General features: G+C 45.2%; 1 protein-coding gene across 3 annotated transcripts; it reads left to right on the top strand.

Annotated features, from left to right (window-relative positions):
* Positions 1-915: 915 nt before the first annotated feature.
* LOC121569239 (myb-related protein A-like) lies at positions 916-22,286 on the top strand. Of its 3 annotated transcripts, none has more exons than XM_045221622.1 (16): positions 916-1,321; positions 7,094-7,193; positions 7,548-7,619; positions 10,901-10,993; positions 12,093-12,313; positions 12,542-12,740; positions 12,837-12,911; positions 13,312-13,422; positions 14,178-14,573; positions 19,601-19,951; positions 20,066-20,205; positions 20,339-20,453; positions 20,582-20,695; positions 20,801-20,905; positions 21,075-21,266; positions 21,575-22,286. In XM_045221622.1, the coding sequence occupies exons 1-16, from the start codon at positions 1,299-1,301 to the stop codon at positions 21,704-21,706; spliced, it is 2,439 nt and encodes an 812-aa protein (XP_045077557.1). In that variant the 5' UTR covers positions 916-1,298; the 3' UTR covers positions 21,707-22,286. The 3 variants fall into 3 exon arrangements, with proteins under 3 accessions (XP_045077557.1, XP_045077556.1, XP_045077558.1); XM_045221621.1 differs by having other exon boundaries at positions 19,583-19,951; XM_045221623.1 differs by lacking the exon at positions 13,312-13,422 and having other exon boundaries at positions 19,583-19,951.
* The last annotated feature ends 204 nt before the right edge of the window (positions 22,287-22,490 follow it).

Raw genomic sequence — 22,490 nt, 5'->3', positions numbered from 1 at the left:
AGCATCAAAGTGCTCCAGGAAAGTGGACGTCTGCCAAGGAACTATACAGGGTCCTGACCTCCTCTTCAGGAAATATTGACTAATCTAACAGATATTTCCTACTACCGGTAATAGTGGATACATCTAGCCTACTCATCATCACTTCATGAATAAATGTTAATGATGATAAATACCACACTTCTTTCCATGTAAGTACAGTCATACTGGCTGGCTGACACAGGTATTCCCATGGCCATAATAGTGGCCCTTCTATGTAGGGCTATCGGTGGAAATCTATGGAGATTGGGCTCAACCAAAGTAGACATTTGTATTGTAATAAATTAGTTATGCACAGGGATCAAGAAATTGGTATATCCACTAATTATTTTAAACTAGATCCAACACACTGTAGATGTAGGCCTACAGTTATTCAGATCATGTAATGTATGTCACAAATTATTTGTACACAAGGGGGCAGCAGGACACCATTTGAAATAGAGCTGTCATTCCACGGCTGATGTTATGCATGCAAAGGGAACACTGTCTGCCAGCCTCTGTTAATATTACTACAGTAGGCCTACTCTTTTGTTCTGCATTGAACATAACTTGAATATTGTTGTTATTGTAAAAAAAAAATTGTTATAAATACTTGTCTTTACCTTCATAATCGGCTAGATTTTTACAACAGGATTGTATGATGATTGTAGAATAGACAAATAAAAGAAGATAAAATAATATAGGATTTTGTCACCACAATACTCTCGTATTAATTGTTACCATGTACATTTGAGCTCAAAGCGACAGGCGCTTTTTGGAGCGCTCCCCCGATTCTGACCAATCAGGTGCGAGGCCGCCTGCGCAGATTCAAACACTCTCCTAGAAGGAGGCTGGGCGCGAGATTCGGCGGGATCGACAAAAATCAGAATGCGAAAATAACAAAATAGAAGTGCAGTGGGAGGGAGAACAGTGTGTAGCCTACAAGGCGGGTTAGCTAGCTATATATGTTCACATCCTATTCGATCGGATATTGACATTGCATGCATCGTGGTGACATGTAAAAGATAAGCAGATGCGTTTTTATTTACGATTGCACACATTTCCTACAGCAATAACGAGTTTGACATGGAAGTGAACCGCTAGCTAACCAGCGAAAGTGTGCCACTTTATTTTAGCCTACTGTCTGAAAATAAACTGGAAGATGACAGACATCGGATTGTATGGATAACTGTCCATAGAGATCATCTAATTCGCTTTTTATATGGATTTTAGACCAACTACAAATAGAGGATTTATTTGAAAATCGTTGATCAGCTGTCATAATGGCCAACATAAAGTCGCACAGGTAGGTGATACATTGTTGCTAAATCTGCTGTTCATTAGGCTGCGTACTAGCTACATTTTAATGGTTTCAGATATGATACAAAAATGTTGCAACAAAATAGCTACAGTAAGGATACAATTCATAGTGAAACCCATTGCTCATGCATGGCATTATCTTGAGCCTGATGTCACGTTGATCTTTGACACATCATGAGCACCTGCTCACGGTCACATAGCGTGTTAGTTAGAAATACAGTAGGCTACAGTAAATTACAACTTAGTTATGCTTATAAAGGTTAATTAAAATTGTTGAATCAATACGTTATTTAGCTGGATGTTTGAGCAAAATGTATGGTTATAGAACAGTCATAAGAGTGCATGTGGCACTCTTCAGTGAATAACCAAAACTTGTCACGAGCTTGTGAACCAGCACAGCTGTTTGAGTTGCTTATTTTGTAGTAGACAAGGCTATGTCCTAAATTGGTCATGATAACTTTGATTAAAAAACAAACAAACTTTGATTTGAGTTGTTCGGTGGGTTATGTAATTGCTTTGGTCTGTATTGTATTTTGTTGCTCAATTCAACACCCATTCATTGACATCTTTTCCCGAACAGAAAACATGGCTGACAGTCTGTGAGATGTGGTCATGGCTAGAAGAGTTCCAGCTTTTGTCAAATTAACGTAAAAAGTTCGATTTGTTTTGCATTTTAGCTAACCCTAACTCTTTTCCTAACCTTCACCTAATTCTCCTAACCGGCTATGTTAATTCTCATAACCTGCTGCAGTGCTTCGTAAATTATCCTAACCTGCTACAAAAAGTCAAATCTGACGTTAATTTGACAAAAGCTGGATCTCTTCTAGCCATGACCGTGAGACGTAGCATGAGTAAGACTATTGAACAGATAGAGCACTTGCTATTTTCATCCCAGGCTACAGAAAAAATAGATAAGATGGCCCAGCCCTCTGTTATTTTAGTATGAACATTATTGTTCAAGGGAACTAATATAGATGTATGGATTTTTTTTTTGTAACTACGTTTTTTTGTTGCTGTAAATCCAACATACAAATGTGTAAGTCCAACATAGTATTGTGATTGTTTGGTACACCATTCTACCCCCTTGTGTGGGTACATGGTTGGAAAATCCCCTATAACAGAAAGTCCCAGAGAGTCCCAGAAAATGGTAAACAGAGAAGGTTACTACTGTAGGCTAGGCATCTAAAAGACATCTATTGTTTTCACAAATCAGCATTTTTTGTTAATTATATATATGAATACTAACGGTTATTACATAGTCAGAGCATTAATGTATTAATTTATGGAGATATTTTCCCTCTGAGGTAAGGCCAGAGAGAAGCAGCTGTGTGTTATTAGTATTCATGAGTTTGAGCCTGTGAATGGCTGAATTAGCTATTGATTTATAGGCTGATTGGAGCCTACTCACTGCCCTTAACCACACAAACATGACAATGACGTAATTTCCGTTTGAACGAACAACTCAGTGGCGTGTGTGTGTGTGTGTGTATCCCTCCACCCTCTGCCCCACTAGACCCTACCCCCTCGGTGTGCCCCATCTGGGGGTGAAAGGGGAGGGGTAGGGTGGTGGAGGATGGACCTCTCTCCCTCTGCTTTACATTTCACATGCAAGTTCAAGTTTGAATTGAAGAAACCTGTGGGAACACAATCTACAGAAGCCAATATTTCAGTTTGATATTTTATTCACATAATAAATGAGGCATTGAAAAAGCATATGAAGAGTATGACATGTTTGATTTAGAAAATATATTTTAGTGCCTTCGCCAACATTGTACACAAAATACATAGGTATTACACATAGATTAAGATTACCTTAGTAGTCTATGAAGAAGTTGTTTGAGAGAACGTAAGACTCAAAACAGTACTGGCTCAGACACCTTGGCTAAGTTCTTATATAAGAAATCATACCAATCCCCCTGAGTCAATTTTGAAACTCCTGTTTAATTCAGCCTGGACCGTTAGGGCTGACCTATTAGTTTAGCCACACCCCGGGCCTGCCTCCTCGCAGCCCGACACACACACACACACACACACACACACACACACACACACACACACACACACACACACACACACACACACACACACACACACACACACACACACCTTTATGCCACACACCTAGATTCGACAAAGAGCCTGTTGATGTGGGAGCACACACACCTCGGGCCCAGACCCCGCTACTTCCACCTCTCTTTTTCCTGTAGTGAGGGAATTATTCTGAAATTCAATTGACATGTCCCAGTCACCACTGAAGAAGCCCTTTCATCACAGGCCAGTACTGGAAACCTGTTAGAGTGTTTGAATGTGTTTGTGTGTGTGTGTGTGTGTGTGTGCTGTGCTGGTGGTGCGTGTGAGTGTGTATTTCAGAGGCTAAAACAACAGAGCCATATTTAGGAACTTCATACTTTGACCTTCTTTAGAGATGGGAGAAAGACTACTGTAAATCCACCCAACAGTTCATCCAAACCAGGATGATTGCATCGGGCTGAATGTTGTATAGAAATGCAATGAACAGAGATGACGTGATTCCTTATTTTGCATGTAAGAGAGGCATGTTAATCCTACAAAATATATTGATATCTGAACGTTCCACCACATTGTGCTCTACTGAATGCAGCCCTTGTCCTGCAGTCTCCCGGATTGTATGTGGCTGTGGCTGACCTTGGAATCAGCCAATTGCCAGGGTACCTTAACCTTACTGTACAGTTACAGTACATGTAGGCCAATATTATGTTACTGTGCTGTGATACTGTCTAACTTCAGACTCTTATTTGACAATATCTGGAATGCAGTGAAACCAACAGCTCAGTATATCTCTGTTGGCAGCTGTGGTGTAGCTTTATTACATAGCTCTGGTTCTGGTGTGTCTCAGCCGTTGGAACAGTGTCAGTGTGAACTTACAGGTTAGGTTTGCTCTGTGGTTACTCTGGGCAACTGCTGTCCTCAACCCTCCTCCCTGTCTGTTTATTAGATGTTCTACCCCTGGCACAACGTGACACCATGAAGGAAGTGTTGCCCAGCAACAAGACATTTCACATTGGAGAAGGGCAAGCTGTGTCCAGTATTACAGCTTTTTGGTGTCTGAGAAGCAACAAGTCTGGATTAAAGCTAATAGATTGTGAGGTGTAGGTGTTTAAGTTGGCTCTATTTTCCTAAAATCAACATTCAAGGCAAAAAGGGACAGTTGTGTGAAGGTGGATGGCCAATAAACGGGCAACAGTTGTTTCACTATAACCAATAAGACTAGCTCTTACCCTTTTACCACCTAGGTATAGAGACAGTCTGCCACAGCCAGGGTTGGCATCATAATGCCTGATCTAGCAGGGAACAAGGGACGGCTAGGCTACTCTAATTATGGTCAGGAATGTTCTGTTTAATATGAGTCTCAGCTCTGTTTCCCTCTCTGCACGCCACACACTGAGACTGAGACTACTGCCAATCCTGCTTCACCATGAATGACTATGCCTGCTCAATCCATTGACTTCTGATTCAGTTTTAAATTTGACGGTTATTTGTAATTGGCTATCAGTGGGTTGGCGCTGTATGTGACTCAGTTGTGGCATGAATGATGTACTGTTCCTCTTTGTGTCTTTTTATGTTTTAATGATGTCACTAGCTCTGAGTCAACGCTGAAATATTGCTCGTGTCATGATTGTGTCAACGCTCTTGTGTTGATTAGTGATTGATTATAATGAAATGTGAAAAGAGTAATGAATAAAAGTATCTCTCTATCTCTTTCCTCTATCTCGCTATCTCTCTATCTCTCTCTTTCCTCTACCCCTCTATCCCTCTATCTCTCTCTTTCCTCTACCTCTCTATCTCTCTATCTCTCTATCTCTCTCTTTCCTCTACCTCTCTATCTCTCTATCTCTCTATCTCTCTCTTGCCTCTACCTCTATCTCTCTATCTCTCTCTTTCCCCTACTTCTCTATCTCTCTATCTCTCTCTCTTTCCTCTACCTCTCTACCTCTCTATTTCCTCTACCTCTCTATCTCTCTATCTCCCTCTCTTTCCTCTACCTCTATCTCTCTCTCTCTTTCCTCTACCTCTATCTCTCTATCTCTCTCTTTCCTCTACTTCTCTATCTCTCTATCTCTCTCCCTTTCCTCTACCTCTCTATCTCTCTCTTTCCTCTACCTCTATCTCTCTATCTCTCTCTTTCCTCTACTTCTCTATCTCTCTATTTCCTCTACTTCTCTATCTCTCTATCTCTCTCTCTTTCCTCTACCTCTCTATCTCTCTATTTCCTCTACCTCTCTATCTCTCTATCTCTCTCTTTCCTCTACCTCTATCTCTCTATCTCTCTCTTTCCTCTACTTCTCTATCTCTCTATCTCTCTCTCTTTCCTCTACCTCTCTATCTCTCTCTTTCCTCTACCTCTCTATCTCTCTATCTCTCTCTCTTTCCTCTACCTCTCTATCTCTCTCTTTCCTCTACCTCTATCTCTCTCTCTCTCTTTCCTCTACATCTATCCCTCTATCTCTCTCTTTCCTCTACTTCTCTATCTCTCTATCTCTCTCTCTTTCCTCTACCTCTCTATCTCTCTCTTTCCTCTACCTCTCTATCTCTCTATCTCTCTCTTTCCTCTACCTCTACCTCTCTATCTCTCTCTTTCCTCTACCTCTCTATCTCTCTCTTGCCTCTACCTCTATCTCTCTCTTTCCTCTACCTCTATCTCTCTATCTCTCTCTTTCCTCTACTTCTCTATCTCTCTCTCTTTCCTCTACCTCTCTATCTCTCTATTTCCTCTACCTCTACCTCTCTATCTCTCTATTTCCTCTACCTCTTTATCTCTCTATCTCTCTCTTTCCTCTACCTCTATCTCTCTATCTCTCTCTTTCCTCTACCTCTATCTCTCTATCTCTCTCTTTCCTCTACCTCTCTATCTCTCTATTTCCTCTACCTCTACCTCTCTATCTCTCGCTTTCCTCTACCTCTCTATCTCTCTCTTTCCTCTACCTCTACCTCTCTATCTCTCTATCTCTCTCTTTCCTCTACCTCTCTATCTCTCTCTCTCTTTCCTCTACCTCTCTATCTCTCTATCTCTCTCTTTCCTCTACCTCTACCTCTCTATCTCTCTCTCTCTCTTTCCTCTACCTCTCTATCTCTCTATCTCGCTCTTTCCTCTACCTCTACCTCTCTATCTCTCTCTCTCTTTCCTCTACCTCTCTATCTCTCTCTCTCTTTCCTCTACCTCTCTACCTCTCTATCTCTCTCTTTCCTCTACCTCTACCTATCTATCTCTCTCTCTCTTTCCTCTACCTCTCTACCTCTCTATCTCTCTCTTTCCTCTACCTCTACCTATCTATCTCTCTCTCTCTTTCCTCTACCTCTCTATCTCTCTCTCTCTTTCCTCTACCTCTCTACCTCTCTACCTCTCTCTTTCCTCTACCTCTATCTCTCTATCTCTCTCTTTCCTCTACCTCTATCTCGCTATCTCTCTCTTTCATCTACTTCTCTATCTCTCTATCTCTCTATTTCCTCTACCTCTATCTCTCTCTTTCCTCTACCTCTCTATCTCTCTATTTCCTCTACCTCTACCTCTCTATCTCTCTCTTTCCTCTACCTCTACCTCTCTATCTCTCTCTTTCCTCTACCTCTCTATCTCTCTATCTCTCTCTTTCCTCTACCTCTCTATCTCTCTCTTTCCTCTACCTCTACCTCTCTATCTCTCTCTCTCTCTCTCTTTCCTCTACATCTACCTCTCTATCTCTCTCTCTCTCTTTCCTCTACCTCTCTATCTCTCATTTTTCAGTGAGTCTGAGGATGAAGATCCACACTCCACAGATCCTGAGGGTAAGGACAAGAGCAAAGACAAGAAGATACTGTGCAAAGTCAAATGGTCTCGCGATGAGGTAGGCTAATTCTATAAAAGGCATATGACTGGGCCAGTTTGGTCAAGTGTGCTAGTTAGTTTATTGCACTCACTGTTACACCATTATTTGTTGGACCTGTCTTACATTGTTTTAGTATTCAAATTGATTGAGAATAGCATGTGTGTGAAAGTGTGCTGTGGTCCAACAGTCTGTTAGTTTATAAATGTATTGTCTGCTGCTATTGTATTGCATGATATGTAGGAAGCCCTATATTGTCCCCTGCTAAAAAAAGTGTATAGGGCGTTTACCTTATGGAAGCACTGAGGATGATGGGAGTGTCTCAGGAAGGTTGGCTCCTCACTGTCTCTCTCTGCCCCCCTCTTCTCGCTGCAGGACGAGAGGCTGAAGAAGTCAGTGGAGCAGCATGGAGCAGACTCCTGGAAATTAGTAGCTAATAATTTCCCAGTAAGTTAAAAATGTTTGCCCCTTAATCATTACATACTGTTAGAACATGGTGTTAAAGTACAAAGCTTTCTGTAATAAGCACAGTAACACACTAACAAAAATCAGGTATATATATTGATGATATGTAATAGTGATGGGGGAGAATGCAGGAAAACTGAAATCCATCTTACCAAATTTCTACCAACGTCACCTGTGCAACTAGAGGTTAAAAAAATTGACCTTTACTCCACACACAGAGCTCTCTCTCGCCCTCCATTTGGCAAATCTGACCATAACTCTATCCTCCTGATTCCTGCTTACAAGCAAAAACGTGTAAACAGGAAGTACCAGTGACGCGCTCAATACGGAAGTGGTCCGATGAAGTGGGTGCTAAGCTGCAGGACTGTTTCGCTATCACAGATTGGAATATTTTCTGGGATTCATCCGATGCCATTGAGGAGTTTACCACATCAGTCACCGGCTTCATTAATCAGAGCATCAACGACAGGCTTGGGCTTGAAAACTATCATGGATTACAAAGGGGGAAACCCAGCCGCGAGCTGCCCAGTGACGCAAGCCTACCTGACGAGCTAAATGCCTTCTATGCTCGCTTCAAGGCAAGCAACACTGAACCATGCATGAGAGCACCAGCTGTTCCGGACAACTGTGAGATCATGCTCTCCGTAGCCGATGTGAGTAAGACCTTTAAACAGGTTAACATTCACAAGGCCGCAGGGCAAGACGGATTACCAGGACGCGTACTCAGAGCATGCGCCGACCAGCTGGCAAGTGTTTTCACTGACATTTTCAACCTCTCCCTGATCCAGTCTGTAATACCTACATGTTTCAAGCAGACCACCATAGTTCCTGTCGAAATGACTATCGCCCCTTAGCACTCACATCTGTAGCCATGAAATGCTTTGAAATGCTGGTCATGGCTCACATCAACACCATCATCCCAGACACCCTGGACACACTCTAATTCGCATACCGCCCCAACAGATCCACAGATGACGCAATATCTATTTCACTCCACACTGCCCTTTCCCACTTGGACAAAAGGAACACCTATGTGAGAATGCTGTTCATTGACTACAGCTCAGCATTCAACACCATAGTGCCCTCCAAGCTGATCACTAAGCTAAGGACCCTGGGACTGAACGCCTCCCTCTGCAACTAGATCCTGGACTTCCTGATGTGCCGCCGCCAAGTGGTGAGGGTAGACAACAACACAACCGCCACGCTGACCCTCAACACGGGGGCACCTTAGGGGTGCGTGCTTAGTCCCTTCCTGTACTCCCTGTTCACCCATGACTGCGTGGCCGCACACGACTGCAACACCAGCATAAGTTTGCCGACGACACAACGGTGGTAGGCCTGATCAGTGACGACGATGAGACAGCCTATAGGGAGGAGGTCAGAGACCTGGCAGTGTGGTGCCAGGACAACAACCTCTCCCTCAACATCAGCAAGACAAAGGAGCTGATCGTGGACTACAGGAAATGGAGGGCCGAGCACACCCCCATTCACATCGACGGGGCTAAGGATCTATCATGGTCCAAACACACCAACACAGTCGTGAAGAGGGCGCGACAACGCCTCTACCCCCTCAGGAGGCTCAAAAGATTTGGCATGGGCCCTCAGATCCTCAAAAAGTTATACAGCTGCACCATTGAGAGCATCTTGACTGGCTGCATCACTGCCTGGTATGGCAATTGCTTGGCATCCGACCGTAAGGCGCTACAAAGGGTAGTGTGTACGGCCCAGTACATCACTGGGGCTGAGCTCCCTGCCATCCAGGTCCTCTTTACCAGGCGGTGTCAGAGGAAGGCCCTAAAAATTGTCAAAGACTCCAGCCATCCAAGTCAGACTGTTCTCTCTGCTACCGCATGGCAAGCGGTACCGATGCACCAAGTCTGGAACCAACAGGACCCTGAACAGCTTCTTCCCCCAAGCCATAAGACTGCTAAATAGTTAGTTAAATAGTTAACCAAATAGCTACCCGGACTATCTGCATTGACCCTTTTTGCACAAACTTTTTTGACTCATTGCATACACTGCTGCTACTGTTTAACTATCTGTCACTTTATTCCAAGTTATATGAACATATCTACCTCAATTACCTTGTACCCCTGCACATCGACTCAGTACTGGTAACCCTTGTGTATAGCCAAGTTATCGTTAATGATTGTGTATCTATTATTACTTTTATTATTACATGTTTTGCTTTTCTATTATTTCACTATTTTCTTTCTCTCTGCATTGTTGGGAAGGGCCCGCAATTAAGCATTTCACTGTTAGTCCACCCCTGTTGTTTAAGAAGCATGTGACGAATAAAATTGTATTTTATTTGATTATCTGGATAAGAAAAGTGATATGACAAGTGACACTCACAGGTGTTGTGTGAGGTGGGGTTATTAGTGGTACTCACAGGTGTTGTGTGAGGTGGGGTTATTAGTGACACTCACAGGTGTTGTGTGAGGTGGGGTTATTAGTGACACTCACAGGTGTTGTGTGAGGTGGGGTTATTAGTGGTACTCACAGGTGTTGTGTGAGGTGGGGTTATTAGTGGTACTCACAGGTCTTGTGTGAGGTGGGGTTATTAGTGGTACTCACAGGTCTTGTGTGAGGTGGGGTTATTAGTGGTACTCACAGGTGTTGTGTGAGGTTGGGTTATTAGTGGTACTCACAGGTGTTGTGTGAGGTGGGGTTATTAGTGGTACTCACAGGTGTTGTGTGAGGTGGGGTTATTAGTGGTACTCACAGGTGTTGTGTGAGGTGGGGATATTAGTGGTACTCACAGGTCTTGTGTGAGGTGGGGTTATTAGTGGTACTCACAGGTGTTGTGTGAGGTGGGGTTATTAGTGGTACTCACAGGTCTTGTGTGAGGTGGGGTTATTAGTGGTACTCACAGGTCTTGTGTGAGGTGGGGTTATTAGGGGTACTCACAGGTGTTGTGTGAGGTGGGGTTATTAGTGGTACTCACAGGTCTTGTGTGAGGTGGGGTTATTAGTGGTACTCACAGGTCTTGTGTGAGGTGGGGATATTAGTGGTACTCACAGGTCTTGTGTGAGGTGGGGTTATTAGTGGTACTCACAGGTGTTGTGTGAGGTGGGGTTATTAGTGGTACTCACAGGTGTTGTGTGAGGTGGGGTTATTAGTGGTACTCACAGGTGTTGTGTGAGGTGGGGTTATTAGTGAGTGTGTGTATGTGAATATGATAACACGGGGGGACAGCTGCAGGTGGGTTTGTATGTTAATGAGGTGTCGTGCTCTGCATTGTGTCTGTCTGTCTGTCACAGGGGAGGACAGATGGCCAGTGTCAGCACCGCTGGCAGAAGGTGCTCAACCCAGAGCTGGTGAAAGGACCCTGGACAAAAGAGGAAGATCAGAAGGTAAGTGGAGATGGGAGTTACCCCAACCTGGGCTGGGGGGAGGGGGGGAAGATGGGAGGTATGGTAAAATAATTAGATAAAAGAGGTAGAGAGAGAACATTTATTGTGCTGAATTTTATTGGAGCGGCTCATTGATAACACAATACAAACAAGCTGCAGGATGAACATCACAGACCTTTTTCTTTTGTAATCTGAAACATTGAAGGGAACATACAGTACACGCGCTCCTCTCCCACTCTCTGTCCCTGTTTGTAGCCCATAGCCCCTGCATTGGTTTGCATTGGCTGTGCATACGACCCCTACCTCATGCTTTAAAACAACCAAAGCGCTCCAAGTCTCCCTGGTCCTGAGCCCAGACCCTCATCAGCCAGGCTGTAGGGTCATATCTCTCATAGTTGGAAGGTGAACAATGCATTCCTTAAATAGAACTACATGACGCCTCGCCTCCTGGAATGTCAAGAATTACATTTTGTTCCTCCAACATCTAGGCCTCACATCACAACACATGTCAGTGATAGTATTGTTCTGGCTTGCCCTTAGTGACATGCTAGAAGTAAGGTATGGAGGAAGATAATAGCACTGGGTAGTGTGGGCCTGCTAAGAGATAACATAAAACATGTTTGGCTCCATGACAGAAGTGTTGTGGCAACGAGTTCTACTTCTTCAGCTGCATTCTTGACATTCTCTAGTGTTGCCAATGACGATGTGGCACCTCTGTTTGTGCAGTAATGGCATAAATCCCTCCAGTAATAGATGAAATACTATACAGTATGCCAGGGGTCGTGAACAGGCGGTGTGATTCCCCCCCACTGTATGTTCCCAAGTATTCCCACAAATTAAAAAGAGACGTGATCGTGTCTCAATGTAATCAAGGTATGAAATTATTGTTATTTTCAAATACGATCTCTTTTTGGGCTTAGTTGTGGTCAATTTGCAGTGTACAAATTATTCTAATTATGTTCCGGCCCCCCGACCATCCGCTCCGACAAAAATCTTCCCGTGGCTGAATGTAGTTGCTTACCCCTGCAGTATGCATATTTCAGAGGATTGCATTGTAAGAAGTCACAAGTCCCTGTCTTCTTTGCTCCTGTGTGTATAGGTGATTGACCTGGTTCATAAATATGGCCCCAAGCGCTGGTCGGTGATTGCTAAGCACCTGCAGGGGCGGATTGGGAAGCAGTGCCGTGAGCGCTGGCACAACCATCTGAACCCCGAGGTGAAGAAGTCCTCCTGGACCCAGGAAGAGGACAGCATCATCTACCAGGCCCACAAACGCCTGGGCAACCGCTGGGCCGAGATCTCCAAGCTGCTGCCTGGAAGGTAACGGAATTATATACTGTACAGCTCTTTGCCTGAGGTAGTGGGTGGTTGCATCTCAATAGAGTAAAAGTGGCTTCTCTTCTTCTCCTGGTCAGCTTTCCTTCATATTTCCTACACCTCCAGTATAGGATCTGGTCCCATTACCAAAGGGGTAAGGCCTAGGGCAAAAACGTACGTTTGGTTAGGTTTTTGGACTGATCTAAAGTATTTTAACAACCTCCCTTATAGGACGGACAACTCCATCAAGAATCACTGGAACTCCACCATGAGGAGGAAGGTGGAGCATGAGGGGTACCTCCAGGAGGGCTGCAGGGGATTCGGCTCAGAGCACGGGGGGTTGAAGAGACGCCACCACAGACCCTGTGTCCCCCAACCAGACACCCCCCACGGCAGGCACAGCCCTCTGGGCATGGCTGGACCAACTCAGGTGAGAGGCCTCTCAGACAGTTCTGTTCAGTTTCATTCAAACAAGCCTTATTGGCATAATGAAAGGATCAGTGTTTAATGTTCCTGTGTGTTGTAGCTTGGGGTTTACCTCTATAGCCCTCACTGTGGCCAGCTGATGGACAGCCTCCCAGACTCCTCCAGCTACTTATCGGTGAGTGACCTGTTCCTTACAGCTGGCCAAAAGTCCAATATGTTGTTTGACTCAAAAAGCTCAAGGTTTGGACCGAAGCATGGACAAGCTAAATCAGTAGTAGTGTCATCCAATCCTGTCCACTTTCCCATCCCTTCCTTATACCTTCCCACTGTACTAACTTCAGTCTGCACTTTGTATTAATCACTCTCTGAATCAAACAACTAAATGACCTGCCTGAATTCCTGTTTCTTCTCTGTGTCTTTAACAAATGTGTGCTTTGGTGTTAATCGGAGTACGCCTGAGTCTGATATGAGTAATTTGTGAGTAAATTTGTTCTCTCCTTCCTTCTTTCCCTGCGTTCCTTTTCTTCACTCCCTCCGTCCTCTCCTCCTCTCCGTCCCGTGTGTGTTTATTCCAGCCGTCCTGCCATGACGACCCAGACAAAGAGCAGAGAATTAAGGAGCTTGAACTGCTGCTTATGTCAGCAGAGACCGAGGTCCGGAGACAGGCCCAGTGCCGAGGCCCATGTGTAAGACACACTGTCAGTGTGTGATGATGTAGCCTAGTCCATGTGAGCGCATAGTTATGCAGTAGTGATGTCATAGTAGCCTACCCCTCTCAACCCTCCCCTCACACTCCCGTTACGCTTCGTAGTTCTACCCCTCTCACCCCCATTTTCAGTGCTTCCTGCCATCTCGCCAAGCGGCCGCCGCCATTAACCTCCTCTCACTCCCGCCAGCCTCCTTCCCTCCAGCCTCCTATCTGCTTCTCACAGCAGTAGTGCACGGTCACTTCAGCCAGCGGCCAAATGTGTTTTTCCTTTGTTTTTGTTTTGTTTGAAACCTTTTCCCTTTTTTCACCACATCACTGTGGCTTCCATACCAGAATCCCCACCTTGTTGACTTACCCTTTCTTCATTCATCTATTCACTCTATCCATTTATCTAATTTTCACCTGCATTGAAGAACAAACTATTATGATGATGTCAGTGGTTCAGATTTTAAATGATAAAATCTCTTGATGTGTTTCAACCCATGCCTACCACTGACTTCTCAATGAGGTTCAATTACGTTTTAGACTGAGGGGACAAGTTTGGGTGTTGGGGAGACTTTTGGGTATGAATTTCGTTACATTGCCTTGTCATCTAAACTTGATTGAACTTCCTTGAAACGTCATAAAAACTTCATTCATTGGGAGTTTTCCAAACCCAGTCAGCCTTACTGACCTGGTTGGTGTCCAACCCCACCATCACCAGCACCCTAACTCCAGTCTCTTCTCCCCCAGAGTGTGGAGCATTACTCCAGCTGGGCAGACAGTGTGTCAGATGACACCATGACCACCAGTAGCAGCAGTCTGGAGGATCAGGCTGAGGGGGGCTGGAGGCTGGCAGAGGAGGGCCGAGGGCCCCCAGTGGAGCTGGCTGAGGGGGGCTGGAGGGGGCCAGAGGAGGGCCGAGGGCCCCCAGTGGAGCTGGCTGATGGGGGCTGGAGGGGGCAGGAGGAGGGCCGAGGGCCACCAGTGGAGCTGGCTGAGGGGGGCTGGAGGCTGGCAGAGGAGGGCCAGCACCAGGTCCAGCACTATGTCTCCCCCAGTAAGTTCCTGGCTGTGGAGGCTAGTTCTGTGCTCTCCACCCTGCAGACCATCCCTGAGTTTGCAGAGACCATGGAGCTCATCGACTCGGTGAGTGTGTGTAGATCAGACCCGGCGCCAGGATAGGGTGCATTTGAAATCGGTGATGGGGCACAATTTTGGAGGTTCTCGCATTGGAATTATATTGAATTCTGCTTAAATCACAATAAACATAGTTTCAAATGCCGAAATTCAGAGAACATTGATTGAGTGCTTTTGAAGTGACAGGTTGGCACGAAATCTGTAGCCTATCTCCCCTGCGCTGTATCAGCACAATGGACAGATCCCTACACACTAAAGCAAGGCCGTTTTGGTAATGAATATAGGCTACAAGATAGATAGGGTAACTCACCTATTACAAACAGCCTACACTACCAGTGAAACGTTTGGACACACCTACTCATTCAAGGGTTTTTCTTTATTTTTACTATTTTTTACGTTGTACAATAATAGTGAAGACAACAAAACTATGAAATAACACATATGGAATCATGTAGTAACCAAAAAAGTGTTAAACAAATCCAAATATATTTTATATTTGAGATTCTTCAAATACCACCCTTTGCCTTGATGACAGCTTTGCACACTCTTGGCATTCTCTCAACCTGCTTCATGAGACAGTCACCTGGAATGCATTTCAATTAAGTTAATTTGTGGAATTTCTTTCCTTCTTAATGGGTTTGAGCCAATCAGTTGTGTTGTGACAAGGTAGGGGGGTATACAGAAGAAGCCCTATTTGGTAAAGGACCAAGTCCATATTGTGGCAAGAACAGCTCAAACAGCTCAAATAAGCAAAGAGAAACAACAGTCCATCATTACTTTAAGACATGAAGGTCAGTCAAGAACTTTGAAAGTTTCTTCAAGTGCAGTCGCAAAAACCATCAAACTGTCTCTCATGAGGACCAACACAGGAATGGAAGACCCGGAGTTACCTCTGCTGCAGAGGATATGTTCATTAGAATTACCAGCCTCAGAAATTGCAGCGCAAATAAATGCTTCACAGAGTTCAAGTAACAGACACATCTCAACATCAACTGTTCAGAGGAGACTGTGAATCAGGCCTTCATGGTCGAATTGCTGCAAAGAAGAAGAGACATTATTGGGCCAAGAAACACGAGCAATGGACATTAGACCGGTGGAACTCCTCCTCATGGTGGAGTTCCAGTGATTCTTGATGGAATCCTTTGGTCTGGAGTCCAAATTGGAGATTTTTGGTTCCAACCGCCTTCCTTGGCTTTGTGAGACGTGGTTTGGGTGAATGGATGATCTCCGCATGTGTATTTCCCACCGTAAAGCATGGAGGAGGAGGTGTTATGGTGTGGGGGTGCTTTGCTGGTGACACTGTCTGTGATTTATTTAGAATTCAAGGCACACTTAACCAGCATGGCTACCACAGCATTCTGCAGTGATACGCCATCCCATCTAGTTTGGGTTTAGTGGGACTATCATTTGTTTTTCAACAGGACAATGACCCAACACAACTCCAGGCTGTGTAAGGGCTATTTTACCAAGAAGGAGAGTGATGGAGTGCTGCATCAGATGACCTGGCCTCCACAATCCCCAGACCTCAACCCAATTGAGATGGTTTGGGATGAGTCGGACCGCAGAGTGAAGGAAAAGCCGCCAACAAATGCTCAGCATATGTGGGAACTCCTTCAAGACTGTTGGAAAAGCATTCCAGGTGAAGCTGGTCGAGAGAATGCCAAGAGTGTGCAAAGCTGTCATCAAGGCAAAGGGTGGCTATTTGAAGAATCTCAAATATAAAATATATATTTGTTTAACACTTTTTTGGTTACTACATGATTCCATATGTGTTATTTCATAGTTTTGATGTCTTCACTATTATTCTACAATGTAGAAAATAGTAAAAATAAAGAAAAACCCTTGAATGAGTAGGTGTGTACAAAACTTTGACTGGTACTGTATGTGAATGCAGCCGTACACACAGCCATCTTACCAAAATAATACAAACTAAATGCTGGAAGTAGTAGCCTAATTATTCATGCATGCAAACAAAAATACTGAGTAGCAGTTTGGCTTAGAATACCGACACAACTGCGAATGCAAACGAATGAATGCGATCAGAATAAAACAGCGGTACCAAGTAGTAGGCCTAGTAAACAAAATATCAGACCGATAAAGGCATGACACAATCTATATTTAGGCTAGTTACATTTTAACACTAAACAAACACAGTAAATGCGAATGGAGATCCAAATAACCAAAACACAGCCTCCAGCCTACTACAGTGAGATGAAGCCATGCACAGCTGTCTTGCCAAATAAATAGGCCTATACTGTAGGCCCACTTCAAACATGGAAAACCATGCTGCTCATGAGTACAGCAACATGTTGTGATATGGCACAATACACTTCTGTGGATCAAATTCGACCCACGTAATCAATTAAGCAATGCCAGCCTACCATAAACATGTTTCCAATATGTACTGTTCCTTTTACAACCTCAAAAACCAATAGGCTACCAAGAAAGGCTACATTCTATTATGGTTATCTATTTCTATGATGAAACACACCGCTATGTAGCTATACATAGGGACGTCATTTAGGTTCTTGCATTGGAATTACTTTGAATTCTGCAGTAACCGAGTATTCCAGCCACTCTCTTCCTATGAACCAGTTGCTATTAAATGAAAGTTTTTGGACAGAAAACCTGCGGCTAGGGTAGGATTGTAGGCTAACCTGGGCTGGCTCCTCTGTTCCAAGATCATCAGGAACAGTCAGAGGTGGAGGGGGCTGTGGAGCCATTATCCTGGCGGCGCTTGTGGAAGGGTGGGTAGGCTCTGCACTCGGCAGCATCATCGCTGCTGGGCTTGGCGGCGGCCTCGTGGTTTGATGCTGCTGCTCATCGCTCTCCTTCTTTAGCTTTGTTTGGGTACTTTGGCGAAGCCAATTTTTGATATCCATTGTGGCAGACTAGCTGGTTCGAGCTAGCTAAATAGGCTAAGGCTAATAACACTAACGGTTTTTACAGCTAGCTAAGAAGCTAACTAAACTCTGTAGTGGTGGAGTTGAGTGATGCAGAGTCATTGGTAAACCTGACCCCGCCCTTATAAATCTAAATCAGATATTACAGGAGGAGGCGTGTCACGTTATTCACGTAGCCTACCACAGATGAGAAGTATTGTTTACCGCTTTTCATGGAAACCCAAAGGAGTCAAACCTAACTGCCCCAGCGGCTTTCTATAGCCCCCTACACACACTGCAGGACTCTGTCCATTGTGCTGACACAGCGCAGCGGAGATACAGATTTTGCGCCAACCTGTCACTCAATCATTTTTATATAGAGACATAAAACTAAAACTGAGGTGGCACAAGTTTCAACTGAGGGGGCTAAGCCCCCTTTTGCACCCTCGTGGAGCAGGGCCCGGTGTAGATGGGGTCTGTGTGTACAGTACATGGCTATGTGTGTTTATACACTGCTCCAAAAAATTAAGGGAACACTTAAACAACACAATGTAACTCCAAGTCAATCACACTTCTGTGAAATCAAACTGTCCAATTAGGAAGCAACACTGATTGACAATAAATTTCACAAGCTGTTTTGCAAATGGAATAGACAACAGGTGGAAATTATAGGCAATTAGCAAGACACCGCCAATAAAGAAGTGGTTCTTCAGGTGGTGACCACAGACCACTTCTCAGTTCCTATGCTTCCTGGCTGATGTTTTGGTCACTTTTGAATGCTGGCGGTGCTTTCACTCTAGTGGTAGCATGAGACGGAGTCTACAACCCACACAAGTGGCTCAGGTAGTGCAGCTCATCCAGGATGGCACATCAATGCGAGCTGTGGCAAGAAGGTTTGCTGTGTCTGTCAGCGTAGTGTCCAGAATATGGAGGCGCTACCAGGAGACAGGCCAGTACATCAGGAGACGTGGAGGAGGCCGTAGGAGGGCAACAACCCAGCAGCAGGACCGCTACCTCCGCCTTTGTGCAAGGAGGAGCAGGTGGAGCACTGCCAGAGCCCTGCAAAATGACCTCCAGCAGGCCACAAATGTGCATGTGTCTGCTCAAACGGTCAGAAACAGACTCCATGAGGGTGGTATGAGGGCCCGACGTCCACAGGTGGGGGTTGTGCTTACAGCCCAACACCGTGCAGGACGTTTGGCATTTGCCAGAGAACACCAAGATTGGCAAATTCGCCACTGGCGCCCTGTGCTCTTCACAGATGAAAGCAGGTTCACACTGAGCACATGTGACAGACGTGACAGAGTCTGGAGACGCCGTGGAGAACGTTCTGCTGCCTGCAACATCCTCCAGCATGACCGGTTTGGAGGTGGGTCAGTCATGGTGTGGGGTGGCATTTCTTTGGGGGGCCGCACAGCCCTCCATGTGCTCGCCAAAGGTAGCCTGACTGCCATTAGGTACCGAGATGAGATCCTCAGGCCCCTTGTGAGACCATATGCTGGTGCGGTTGGCCCTGGGTTCCTTCTAATGCAAGACAATGCTAGACCTCATGTGGCTGGAGTGTGTCAGCAGTTCCTGCAAGAGGAAGGCATTGATGCTATGGACTGGCCCGCCCGTTCCCCAGACCTGAATCCAATTGAGCACATCTGGGACATCATGTCTCGCTCCATCCACCAACGCCACGTTGCACCACAGACTGTCCAGGAGTTGGCGGATGCTTTAGTCCAGGTCTGGGAGGAGATCACTCAGGAGACCATCCGCCACCTCATCAGGAGCATGCCCAGGCGTTGTAGGGAGGTCATACAGGCACGTGGAGGCCACACACACTGCTGAGCCTCATTTTGACTTGTTTTAAGGACATTACATCAAAGTTGGATCAGCCTGTAGTGTGGTTTTCCACTTTAATTTTGAGGGTGACTCCAAATCCAGACCTCCATGGGTTGATACATTTGATTTCCATTGATAATTTTTGTGTGATTTTGTTGTCAGCACATTCAACTATGTAAAGAAAAAAGTATTTAATAAGATTATTTCATTCATTCAGATCTAGGATGTGTTGTTTAAGTGTTCCCTTTATTTTTTTGAGCAGTGTATATACCAGACCCAGAGCATGAATGTATTGAAAATCCATTGTAGATGTGTCTGGCTCTACAGGACCCTATGGCGTGGAGCGAGGCGGCCAGCTTCGACATGTCTGAGGCGACGACCCCCCCGAAACAAACACATGGGAGCTACGTACCCCAGGAGAGGACCACAGAGGGGATGAGGTATACCGTTGACCCCCCCAACGACATCTCAACCAAGCACAGTGCCCCCTTGGGTCAGCGGAAGGTCCACACCCCGAACAACGTGCCCAGACCAGGCCTGCCGTCCCTGGGGAGGAGGAAGAGGAGAGAGAGGGGGGACCAGTCCCCTGATAGGAGCTGTCCGTCCTTCTTAGACTCACCCAGCATCAACTCGCCCAAGAACACCCCCACGAAAGCACTGCCTTTCTCCCTCTCCCAGGCAAGCCTGATGCTAGAGATGAGGTCAAGCTAAAGCATGATGGTGCATCTGGTTCTTGCAGTATAGTTCCTCTTTATAGTTTCTTCTGACTGTTGTGATCATGTCTTTCTCCAGTTCTTCAACACATCAGGAGGAGAGCATCTGAGCCTGGACAACCCAGCTCTGACCTCCACCCCGGTCTGTGGCCAGAAGTATCTCCTCAACACACCCTTCCAGAAGGAGACCACACCCAAACACCAGAAAGAGAATGTGGGGTAAGAGAGTTGGCTACAGGTTCCTCCATATTTTCACATTTGATTCATTGGCTAAATTACGTGTGTGTGTTTGATGTATTGATCTCTTCATTTTGGCAGGTGTTGTAAGAATTTCTGTCTTTGTCTCACTCAGTTTCAGGACCCCTAAGATCCATAAGTCCATCATGGTTCCGACTCCCAGAACTCCTACTCCATTTAAGAATGCCCTGGCCGCCCAGGAGAAGATGCATGGGCCGCTAAAGATGGTGGTAAGTGTGAAGTTGGTCTAGCTGTGTGTGCTGTAGTCTTAAGTATTTATAATTCACTGTGTGTTCTTATGTGTGAGTACTTTGTGATTGTGCTCATATTAATGTGTGTGTGTGTGTCTCTATCTCAGCCCCAGCCCCTGGCCTTTCTGGAGGAAGATATCAGGGAGGTGCTGAAGCAGGAGATAGGATCAGACATCTTCAGCAGAGAACCACAACCAGACTTCAGGACATGGAAACATGATGTAGGTGTTCATATAACCATGTACAACTAAACTTTTCATGACCTCTGTTTAAACTAGTGCACTTGGTATCCAGTCTAACCATAACCTTGTCCCTGACCCTTCCAGGTGGATGGCCCAGCCAGGAAGGTGCGTAAGTCCCTGGTGCTGGACTCCTGGGGGAAGGACTGTCTCAACGTCCCGCTCTACCAGGACCAGCTCAATAACGCACTGGTGGGTTCTGGGATATATCAATCAGACTAATCAGTCAACCAATCAACCAACCAACTAATCAATCAATTCATCAGTCAACCAATCAACTAACCAACTAATCAATCAATTCATCAGTCAACCAATGAACCAACCAACAAATCAATGTCTACCCGTCCTTGCCCCCCTCCAGGTCCCAGAGGAGACTATGTTAACCAGCTCCTTATTGATGACCCCCCTCCCTGAGAGAGACAGAGAGGAGCAACCCTGCCCCCCCTCGTCTGGGAGGGAGGGGTCCAATGGCCCCCGCCGCCGCCTTCCCAGCCCCCGCAAGAGGAAGAACCCCCCCTCGGTCAGAATGTCCCACCACAATTCACCTGGACAGGTACACACAGACATCTCTCTTTGGTGTAACTCCTAACTACCCTGTAAAAAACAAAACAACACCAAATATTTTTTTTAACTAACTACACATTATTGCTCCTCAGGTGATTTATATAATGATAGGGAGAGGGGAAAGGTTGTCTCTCCATATTGGACAGTATGTTAGGTTCAGCTGGTCCCTTGTCAATTAAACCTGGCAACTTTTCAGTGAACATTTCTTTATTGAGCATCAAGGTCTTGGTTGTCACAAGGGGATATGCTAAAGGTTTGAGAGGCGGGAGAGAATAGTCCTCTCTTCTTCTCCTGCAGGTGAATAACCAGTGGGAAGCAGTGGTTTATGGGAAGACGGAGGACCAGCGGATCATGACAGAGCAGGCCCGGCAGTACCTGAGTAGTACCTACCCGTCCTCCGGCTGCACCTCGAGGGCGCTTGTGCTCTGAGGCCTACGTTCCTGCACACTACACCTGTCCAGGTTGCTATGGCTCCCATGCTCCTTCTCCTAACGACTCTTAACATATTTAGACAATCTGGTGTAGATCTACTCAAATAATGTAGAAATGTGTGTATTGATAAGATCGGTAACTGAACACTCAAGTGTACCACAAAATACTTTACAGAAAAGGTAAGACTGTCGTTTTTCAAGGTCACACTGCTGGGTTGTCATAAATTGCTTTGTTTGTCTTTTGAATACACACCAGCCATTGACCTCCTAGCCATGTAACAGGTTTGTACAGATAAGAAATACTCGATTTTCTACACTAGTTTATAATGTGTTAAAACTGAACAACCTACACATAAAGTAGTAAGCTGTAGAAATAGACTTTGTATTACTACTGTAGCAGTGACTGCTTATGAGTTTCATATTGTTAATATATTGTTTAAACAAAAATGAAAAAATACATTTTATGATGTAACATTATATGTATATTCTCCAGCATGTTTGTAGAACTACCCTGTACTGCTAAACCTGTTGTTATGAAGTCGAGAGAGAGAGAGAGAGAGAGAGAGAGAGAGAGAGAGAGAGAGAGAGAGAGAGAGAGAGAGAGAGAGAGAGAGAGAGAGAGAGAGAGAGAGAGAGAGAGAGAGAGAGAGAGAGAGAGAGAGAGAGAGAGAGAGAGAGAGAGAGAGAGAGAGAGAGAGAGAGAGAGAGAGAGAGAGAGAGAGAGAGAGAGAGAGAGAGAGAGAGAGAGAGAGAGAGAGAGAGAGAGAGAGAGAGAGAGAGAG

This window comes from Coregonus clupeaformis, chromosome 7 (genome assembly GCF_020615455.1).
Source record: "Coregonus clupeaformis isolate EN_2021a chromosome 7, ASM2061545v1, whole genome shotgun sequence".
In the NCBI taxonomy this organism is placed as follows: Eukaryota; Metazoa; Chordata; class Actinopteri; order Salmoniformes; family Salmonidae; genus Coregonus; species Coregonus clupeaformis.
Note: the sequence above shows the minus strand (reverse complement) of the source record. Positions and strands in the feature narration are given on the sequence as shown.

Bases quoted from the DNA above. Each gene is read 5' to 3' on its own strand.
- LOC121569239 (XM_045221621.1), top strand. From the start codon at position 1,299: ATGGCCAACATAAAGTCGCACAG. The intron at 13,423-14,177 runs GTAAGACACACT...CTTCTCCCCCAG, and splicing joins CCCAGTGCCGAGGCCCATGT to AGTGTGGAGCATTACTCCAG. The intron at 20,454-20,581 runs GTAAGTGTGAAG...TCTCTATCTCAG, and splicing joins ATGGGCCGCTAAAGATGGTG to CCCCAGCCCCTGGCCTTTCT.